This window comes from Diabrotica virgifera, chromosome 1 (assembly GCF_917563875.1).
Source record: "Diabrotica virgifera virgifera chromosome 1, PGI_DIABVI_V3a".
Taxonomy (NCBI): Eukaryota; Metazoa; Arthropoda; class Insecta; order Coleoptera; family Chrysomelidae; genus Diabrotica; species Diabrotica virgifera.
The window spans coordinates 226,074,302-226,085,058 of record NC_065443.1 but is presented as its reverse complement, the minus strand read 5'-3'; the positions used below and the strand labels follow the sequence as shown (position 1 = coordinate 226,085,058).

Genomic DNA, 10,757 nt, shown 5'->3' with positions numbered 1-10,757 from the left:
TATTGATGAAGATCGTGACTAGTTGTTAAAGTACCTAACTTTAGTATTATCCAACCTAAGTAAATGATCCAAATAAGAAAATGTTAAGAAAGCCTAAGGGTACAATTAAGTTTTAATTTTAATATTTTATATAGGCTAGGATATTCCACAGAGTGCTCCGAACTTTAAGGAAAAAACATAGTATGATTGTAACACCCGGTATAAAATGACGTTTACCTGTCTAGTAACAATATGATTACACCGATAATCTTAAATGATACGGCTATAACATATTAAAAAAATCACTCAAATCGGATAACTGGTTTAGGAAATCTGAGACATCAAACATGTCCCATTTTTAAAGTGTTCGGCTAATTTTGCCGGTGTGTGTATAATATATTATATTCAATGATTGCAATAAAGGTTAACAAAATAAAACATTTTTAGTTTATCTGTATTATTTAATAGATAATTACAATTCAATCATATTGTCAAGATATTATTATTGTTGCTTATTCGTAATATTCCAGTGTTTCTTTTATCCATCCACGGAAAAATGCAACGTTTGTGTATCCTGCAGGTTGACTATTTTCTTCACATTTTGCTGGACCAAATGATACAATACCCACTAATGTACCATTTAGTTCTAAGGGTCCTCCAGAGTCAGTCTAAAATATTTTATAATTATTTTTATGTTAACTGGATGTTAATATTATTTGGAAATAACGAATAGTCAGAATAAATACAAAACAAAAGCTGCCGATAAAATAAGAAACACTATACGTCAGTTTCAAAAAGAGTCAAAAAGTAAATGTTAATTTGAGTTTAACGGGTAGGCGCAAAATTTCGGCTCCAATGCTTTTTAGATGCATTCATTTTTTCGAATCCTGAGAAAATTTAGTGATTTTTAATTTCAAAAGCCTCATTCAAAAGAAATTTTTGTTTATTTTAAGAGACTTTCGGCCCTCGGTAATAATTTAATCTTTCATTTCGCGTTTAAATTTTTCAAAAATATTTATTAGTTTTCTCTGGATTCGAAAAAAATAATGCATTTAAAAATCATTGGAGCCTACGCCCTTAAAACTTCATTTCGCGTACATATGCTTTTGACATAGTCTTAATGTTGTTCTGAAGCTATTTCCTTGTGGCATTTTTATAATGAACTATTTTAAATGGGAAATAAGCCACAATTTTACCAAAAAAATGAATTTATTAACGTTTCGACACCCAAGTGGGGTGTCGTTGTCAAAATACAAAATAATACTAAATAAACAAAAATGTTGTTGCTTAGTAAAAAATTCTTCTAATAATTTATTTAATATAAATATTAAATATAAAATAAAAATTAATAATTTGATATAAATGAGTCAGATTAAATAAATTATTAGAAGAATTTTTTACTAAGCAACAACATTTTTGTTTATTTAGTATTATTTTGTATTTTGACAACGACACCCGACTTGGGTGTCGAAACGTTAATAAATTCATTTTTTGGTAAAATTGTGGCTTATTTCCCATTTAAAATGATTCATGATGACCTAAATTTTTTAAGTGCCATCGTAAATAAACTAATAAAACGCTTGCCATCAAACTGTCGTAATGGAAAGACAACTCAGTTTACATCCCACGTGATAGGAAAGGTGCATACCTTACCTAAGGTGCATAATTCCTTATATTAATTATATCCATCCTATGGAATTTCTGCATTTTTGTAAAATAACTACATACATACCATTTAAAGGGTTCTCACCCTGGTATTTCTTTGGTGGCTAAGCTTTGTATTAATTGAAAACTTTCTGTTGTGATGTAGCCCTTAAAGGGATTTTAATAAAAATTTTAATACCTTTTACACAGGATGTTTTCAATAAAATTTTTATTTTAGTTCAATTAAGGCGCTTAAACCATGGTTGACTATAACGGAAAATAGGGTTAAATGGTATATTTTACATAAGCTATATTCCTACTAAAAACATTATTGATCAGCTTGCTTACCCAGTTTATGTAACGAAAAAAATGAAAATCTGATGAAAATTATACAGGGTATTTCAGAAAAAGGTAACCTGTCTCTAGGCTAGGTAAAAAAACTGAAAAGTAATTGGAGTTTGCTTAGTAAAAAAAATTTTTGTAACGTCATCTGTTTACAAGATACACAACATATAGGGTGGATACAGGGGGATAATTTTACATATTTTAGTAAGAAAAAATAGTACGCCACTGAGATATGTCACATTAAAAATAATTTTTGAATTTTTCTTTCAATTCGTGACAAAAAATCTGTTTTCCCTTTTTTCATACGACGCGTAGTTTTCATGCAAAAAATAAAACATCTTCACCTTTACCAAGTATTCGAAATGTCTATATAATACATTCAGAATTAAGTCGAATTCTTCCGTTAAGATATTTTATTTTTGCATGAAAACGACGCCTCGTATGAAAAAAGAGAAGATAAATTTTTTGTCAAAAATTAAACAATAATTCAAAAATTATTTTTAATATAAAATATCCCAGTGGCGTACTATTTTTTATTCACACCATTACCAGCATGCGCGCCAATAATAAAAAAAAATCTTGATTGTATGTCAAAAAATGTACAAAAACTACCTCTTAAGACCCAGCAAATCCTCTCACTCCAGTGTTGCTGGTAGTTTCGGCAAAATCGTAAAAAATGTGTATAATTTTATTTTCTTCAACGCCCTGTATCTTGAAAACGGATGGCGTTACAAACTTTTTTAATAAGAAAACTCCAATTATTTTTCAGTTTTTTACCTATCCTAGAGACGGGGTTACCCTGTTCTGAAATACCTTGTATATGACACAATATTAGAAATGAAAAAAAAAATGGATGTTATATTTTTTTCTTCATTCATTTTTCATTCTCTCTTTGCCTTATCCCTATGCGGGGTCGGCTTCCCTAATTGCATTTCTCCACACAATTCTATCTTGGGTCATATCAATGTTAACCCCTTTACCAACATGTCCTGCCTTATCGTCTCCCCCCAGGTCTTCTTTGGTCTTCCTCTCCTACTCCTTCCAGGAATCTGCACTTCAGCTATTCTTCGTATTGGTTGATTAACGTGTCGACGTTGAACATGACCAAACCATCTTAACCTATGCTCTCTCATTTTAGCATCAATTGGTGCCACAACTAGACTTCCCCTAATATACTCATTTCTAATTTTATCCTTCTTTGTCACTCCACTCATCCATCTAAGCATTCTCATTTCCGCCACATGCATTCGTTGTTCCTCTTTCTTTTTGACTGCCCAACATTCAGTTCCGTACATCATAGCCGGTCTTATGGCTGTTTTATAGAATTTTCCCTTCAGCTTCATTGGAATTTTTCTGTCACACAACACACCACTCGCTTCTTTTCACTTCATCGATCCAGCCCTAATTCTACTGCATGCATCTCCATCTATTTCTCCATTGCTCTGTAATACCGATCATAGGTACTTAAAGCTATTGCTTTTCACAATCATTTCACCATCCAAAGATACCATTTTATTTGTAGTAACTCATCTTTAAATGAACATTCCAAATACTCTGTTTTTGTCCTACTAAGTTTTAAACCTTTTCGTCCAGAGCTTGTCTCCACTGTTCCAGTTTTTGTTCTAAATCTCTTTCACTATTTCCTATTAACACTACATCATCAGCATACATTAGGCACCATGAAATACTACCCTGTAGTTTCGCTGTTATCTGGTCCAAAATTAATGAGAATAAATACGGACTAAGCACAGAGCCTTGGTGCAGTCCTACTTTCACCTGAAATTTATCAGTCTCTCCCACACCTGTCCTAACACTAGTCGTTACTCCCTCATACATATCTCTCACAATCTTTACATATTCGCCAGGGACTCCTTTCTTATTGAGTGCCCACCACAGAATCTCTCGAGGAACTCTATCATATGCTTTCTCAAGATCAATGAATACCATATGCGCGTTGGTCTCTTTATTCCTGTATTTTTCCATCAGTTGCTTTACAATGAAAATTGCATCTGTTGTTGATCTGCCCTGCATAAAAACCAAATTGATTATCGGATATTTTGGTTTCTTCACGTATCCGTCTATCAATTACTCTCTCCCATATTTTCATGGTGTGGCTAAGTAGTTTTATAGCCCTGTAGTTTGTACATTGTTGTATGTCCCCCTTGTTTTTGTAGACAGGTACTAATATACTGCTTCTCCATTCGTCTGACATTTGTCCAACTTCCATAATTCTATTAAATAGACCTGCTAGCCAACTTATTCCTGTCTCTCCCAATGCTCTCCATACTTCCCCAGGAATATCATCTGGTCCGACTGCTTTTCCTTTTTTTTATTTTTTGAAGCGCTTGAGCCACTTCCTCGTTTGTTATTCTGGTAACCATTGCTGTTACTCTCTCCGTTAACTCCACAGGCTGTCTGTCAAATTCTTCATTTAATAAACTGTCAAAATACTTTCTCCATCTCTTTTTGACATCCTTTTCGTGAATTAGTATTTTATTATTTTCATCTCGGATACATCTAATCTGATTAAACTCTCTTGCCACTTTTTATATAATTTTCCCTTCTCTTTTATTTTTTCTTGTACTTCATTTGACCACCACCAAGTCTCTTTATTCTCAAACTTCTTTCCTGACGTTTTCCCAAGTATTTCAATAACCGTCTCTCCAATAATATTAACCATTTTTCTCCAAATTGTGTTAGGGCTTCCTTTCATGTTCCAACATACTTTTTCTACTATTCTTTCCCTGAATAGACCTTCTTTCTCATCTTTTAACATCCACCACTTGATTTTTTGTGGTCCTCTCCGATATTTTTGTTATATTTTTTTCTTTATTCAACGATATTGATTCATTACGTTTATGTGCACTAAATAATGCTAGCACGAGAGTTGTTAGACATTTTTGGGCAGGTATTTGGTGCAATCTTGAGGCTGAAGGGTAGTGTTTCCCCAAAAATCCTCCCACCCAATTTAAAAACGGGTAAAAATTGTTAGATTACATAAAATATCTTTCAGTTGACTTTAAAGTCAATATTCAAATATAAAGAAAATAAACAAGCCAGGCGATTTGCGAGGGATTTTAACTGTACAAAATGCTTTCATGGGCGCCCCAGGATTATTTTCAAGGGTCCAACTGAACTTCAGGAGATTGCATCTATATCTATACATAGATACTATTAACCAGTATAAAATATACAACTATACATGTATAGCTATGATGCTTCTCAGAGACTTTTTTCAGTGCGTCACAGTTTTTCGATTTCTTTCTAACGCATTAAGTTGGAAGTGACAGAAAAAAGGTACGTCGGTGATTATATTCATTTATAACATTTTTTCGAGTTGTTGACGGATAGCACTATAATTAAAAATGATTTACGTATTATCTATACGACTATAATTTGTACAATGTATACGACTATACAAATCAAAGAACATACATTTTTGTAAATGCAATAAACACAATTGATTTGATTTTTTACCAAATTGCAATCATGTTTATAATAAATATTTTTTACGATTATAGCGCCATCTATCAACAACTAGAATAAATGTTATAAATGTGTATAATCACATTTGTACCTTTTTTCTGGCGCTTAAAAAAGCCTCTGAGAACCATATTTATGTATTTTCTTTTCGGACGGGGAGGCAATTACTATTATTGTGGTATTAAAGTTATTATTATAGTAAATTAAAAGCGCTATAGGTAACCTGCGGTGTGAGAAAGAGCGTATATCGATAGTTGTTTGCGTCCTCGATCGCAGCCATTCCATTCACTCGAGCAAAATCACGTGACCTGACGATACCCATTATATTGTGCCTGAAAATGATGGAGTAATTACCTATTTATTTTAGATTTCTCAGATATCTTTTTATTATCTAAAAGGAGCTAATGCGTTCCTTCTAATTAAACAAGTAACGGAGAAGAAACAGATCACATAAAAATACTAGGATAGGGAGTTGATATTTAATATGTACTCAGAGAGAATTTTTAACGAGGCTCTATACGGAGTAGACTAAGGCATCCTTCTAAATGGAGAAAGAGTAAACAATATGCCGACGACACCATGGTGATAGCAGATAGTTTAGAGGGACTTAAGAAGCTAATTGACAGAATCAACGGGTACAGTCAACAGTACGGACTAAACATTAATGCCCAAAAAACCAAGCAAATGATTATCAGCAATGAGAATATAAACAGGGCTCACCTGTACATTAATGGAACGCAGATAGAGCGCGTAAAACAGTATTGCTACCGGGGACTATTATAAATGAGCAATTTAAAAATGTACAGGAAATAAAATGCCGCATAGGAAAGGCACGAACGGATTTTAACAAAATGAGCACCATCTTCAAAAGCCACAACATATCCCTAGATACAAAAATGAGACATTTTAGATGTTATGTTTTCTCTATATTATTGTACGGAGCGGAGGCATGGACGCTTGCAGAGGCCACTATTAAAAAACTTAAAGCGTTTGAGATGTGGCGCTATAGAAGAATGCTGAGAATACCCTGGCCAGCAAGGATCCCGAAAAAGGAAGTTCTAGAAAGAATGAAGAAGAAATCGGAGATTGTGTTTACCATCAAATGCATAAAATTGCAGTATCTGGGACACGTTATAAGAAATCAGCACAGTTACTTCCTGCTGTAGTCCATATTGCAAGGTAAAGTCAAAGGTAAGCGAGGACCCGTTAGAAGGAGAATATCATGGCTGCGGAATTTTAGAACATGGTTTAAGAAAACTTCAACGGAACTGTTTCGAGCCGCAACGGGCAAGGTTGTGATTGCCAATATGATTTCCAACATCCGAAACGGATGTTGCAAATCAGAAGAAGAAGAAGAAATACGTACCCTACAATAAAATTAATTTTTCAAATGTGGTAGAAAAAGATAAATTTATTATGTAAATATATAGGTATAAAAGTGTAAAAATATAAACTAAATTAATTATGTGTCCAAATCTTGTACTTCTTCTTTAAACCCTTCATCTCAAAATATACTCATTTCCTTCTTCTTATTCGTCGGACTCCCGGTTCTCTTATTTCTTCTACTTTTCCTTGTGGAACCAATCGCATCAACTCATGTTTTTCATTTATTATTATGTGACCAAAGTAGCTCATTTTTTTCCTTCATAGTGTTGAGTATTTTTTCTGTTTCATTTTTAATTTATATTATTGTTTCCGTGTTTGTTACGTGTTGTGTCCATGATATTTTTACATTTTTCGATATTACTTAATCTCAAAAATACTGAGTCTTTTTTCAGTTGCGTCCGTGATTATCCAGGCTTCGACTCCATATAAAAAAAACAGAGAATACGTAGCAACTCAATTAATTAATTAATAATTAATGCTTAATTAATTCAATCTTCTTCTTTCTAGTGCCAGCTTGACCAATGAAGGTTAGCTATAACCATTTCACATTTCTCTCTCTCTCTCTCTTCTGATTTTCTGAAAAGCGTCTGTGTGTTTAACTTAATAAATAAATAATGTTTACTTAATAAATAGATATATGAGAAATCTAAAATATATAATAATTACTCAAATCTTTTGAAGCACGTGATTTTGCTCGAGCGAACGGACTCACTGCGATCGAGGACGCAAACAGCTATCGATATACGCTCTTTCTCACACCGCAGCTTACCTATAGCGCTTGTCATTTACGTGTACGCCTAACTTTTTAATCACCTAGAAGGTAGAAAATCTCACCAAAAAAACCTGTCTTTTTTAGAATAATTATTTTTAATATTAAAAAATACCCTGTCAAAATACCAATTGCACTCCCCTGTTCGGAAAGAAGGTACATGGCTATATATGCATAGTTGTATGTTTTGTACTGGTTAATAGTATGTAATCTCCATATGCAATCTCCTGAAGTCGAGATGCACCCCCTGAATATAACCCTGGAGCGCCCTTGTAAGCATCTTGCACAGTTTAAATCCCTCGCAAATCTCCTAGCTTGTTTATTTTGTTTATACATATTTGAATATATAAATTTGCTTTTAAAGTCACTTCAAAGATATTTTCAACGAAAACATTTCGTTTATAAATTCGCAAAAGTGTGTGTGTTATTGCGTTGCCGCTCCTGCAACACTCAGATCAGATTTATCGATAAATTCTTATGTAGTTTTTTCTTCTGAATCCAAATCTGAAAACGGCATTTCAATATTTCTAACCGTCTTCGAGATAATCGACCTCAAAGTCTAAAATGTGACGTCACAATCGTTTTATTTTCTTCCGACACACTACACGTCCAGCTGAAATCGTTGTTATTAAGTAGGCTAGTTTTTTTAATCTCGATTTGTTAAGCAAATCATAGGTTATTTACATTTGAGATTGACACTTCGTGAATGTCAAACTAAATTTTAAATTAAGTATTAATAAATCATCAATGACATTTGATAGTGAATTTAATTATTAAATAAAATAAATAAGATGTTCAAAAATACAATTTAAGTATATTTTAAAAGCAATAATTTATTAACAGCTTTAAAAGGGTTTATACGAGTATACGGCCTCCCTTTTATGATAAATGGACTGTTCCATTTGCTATGAAAGTAAAATATAGTCGATTCGCTAAACTCGACACAACTGGCTAGTGATTTTAGTAGGTAATTTTTTTGTTTTTTGCGAATTTTGCCAAAATTGGCAAAATTACTAATTGTTTAGTAATTATTAACTAATCAGTACTCATTTTTTTGCCAAATTGCCAAAATTATTGACTAAAATCACTAGCCAGTTGTGTCTGAGTTTAGCGAACCGACAGTATATGAAATAATATTGTTTTGTATAAAAAATTATGGTCTGATATGTGCAATTAAATCCTTCTAATAATAACGGAAAAAAATATTTGAAGATTTTTCTCAAATTATGGATACCAACAACATTTTAATTTATAACTCTTTTATTTTTAATTTTACGAAGGGAAGTTATTCTTCATAAAAAGCTCTTCATGTTCTAATATTTATGATGCAACCATCAAATATAAAATTTTATACGAGGTATTAAAAAAATATGAATTTCGATCAAGAGTAAACTACTTTTATAGTTCATAACATTTAAATTAGAATAATATAATTGCACATGAAAACATAATTATTAATTCTAAACTACTTTTCATAATAGCAATTTTCCATATTATGAATTAAAATACGTAAATAAACAAAGTTTTCGTTATGATAATTATGTATATAAATTTTCAGCTTGTTTATAATAAATATGACAATTTTTACTTTTTTGGGGGCATTTTTGGAGAAAATTACTGCCACCTTAAGCCAGACCGTCATTTTTGTATCAGGCTAGTATGGAAGAGGCCCCTAAAAAATTTTCAGATCGCCTCAAATACCTACCCAAAAATATCTAACAACTCTCGGACTATGTAGTTAAATAAAATTTACCGAACAAACTCCTGACTTTTTATCCCATGCATATATTAGGCGTTCACTGTCCGACTCCATAACAGAAACTGTAGCTTCCTTTAAAACATCTGACTGTGGCCCATGTGACTAAAAACAAATTATATAAATTATTTTTTATAAAAACTATTTTACTTGATACACTGCACGTCAGAGAAAACGGGCACCAAACAAAATGGGTCCATTTTTGATGTCTCGAATTTCCTAAACCTCATATCCGATTTAAGTGATTTTTTTAATATCGCTGTAATAATGTTGTTACTAAACAGGTTAATTTTCATTATATACGGGTGAACCAATCAAACTGTGTTTTTTACTCAAAGTTCGCAACACCCTGTGGAATATTATAGCTTCTATAAAATATTGAAATTAAAACCCAACTACATCTTCAGGTTTTCATAACATTCTGTTTTTTTATTTATTCGCGTATGTGTGATAATATAAAAGTTAAATACTTTAATAACTAGCCATGTTCTTCATCAATACAGGGTGTTTCTAAATAAGTGAGAGAAATTACATGAAAAAATAATGAACGTTTGCTTGATAAACATGTCCGCAAATGCTTCGTTTCTGAGAGGGATGTCGAATTTTTTCTTACAAACTGACGATTTATTTATTGCTCTAAAACTGGTTGAGATACGCAAATGAAATTTGGTAGGTTTTAAGAGGTAGTTATTGCGCATATTTTGACGTACAATTAAAAATTTTATATTCATCATTGGCGTGCGAACGAGTCATATTACCCGGTAATATTATCCGTATGCATTTTTTAATTTTGGTAGGTTTCTTGTGTCATTCTAAATCAGAAAGGAGTCTTGTAATGTTTCACAAAAATTTATAATTTTGGAGTTAACGACGATTTAAAATCTAAAAAATGCAAAAATGCGCATTTTCGAGGCTTAAAATCTCATATTCACATTCATATTATTATTTTTGAGGTTGCCTTTATCTTTAAGGTGCTGAAAAGTAATCAGTTTAGACCGTTGTTTTCTAAATGTTAATTATGTGCGCCAACTCGAATTGGCAACCTCAAAAATAATAATATTTCATAAAATATAATTCAAGTCTCAAAAATGAGTATTTTCGAATTTTTTAGATTTTAAATCGCTATAACTCGAAAACCATTAACTTCTCAGAAAAATGACTAAAGATATTTTTTATTTAGAATGGACCAGAAGTCCTTAAGAAAATAGAAAAATTTTCCAGAGCAAAATAGAAGATTGTTGAAATAGAGCCCGCTGCACCGACAGAAAAATCGGATGGACGCACATAATTAACAATAATTAATAACAATGATCTAAATTTAAGTTAGACTCGACTACTCTTAGGGCCGGTTGTTCGAACGCTAATCAAAAATGATCATTATCAAATATTTAATTA

At 32.1% G+C, this 10,757-nt stretch overlaps 1 protein-coding gene across 2 annotated transcripts in view; it reads right to left on the bottom strand.

Annotated features, from left to right (window-relative positions):
* Positions 1–419: 419 nt before the first annotated feature.
* The window catches only part of LOC126879031 (trypsin-like), an 83,961-nt gene continuing 73,623 nt past the window's right edge, over positions 420–10,757 (bottom strand). For both annotated transcript variants that reach the window (XM_050641913.1, XM_050641914.1), the window contains 2 exons: positions 9,360–9,467; positions 420–647 (listed from right to left, as the gene is read on the bottom strand). In XM_050641913.1, coding sequence (XP_050497870.1) covers positions 492–647; positions 9,360–9,467 — 264 coding nt within the window. In that variant the 3' untranslated portion in view covers positions 420–491. The remainder of the gene's footprint in view (positions 648–9,359; positions 9,468–10,757) is intronic.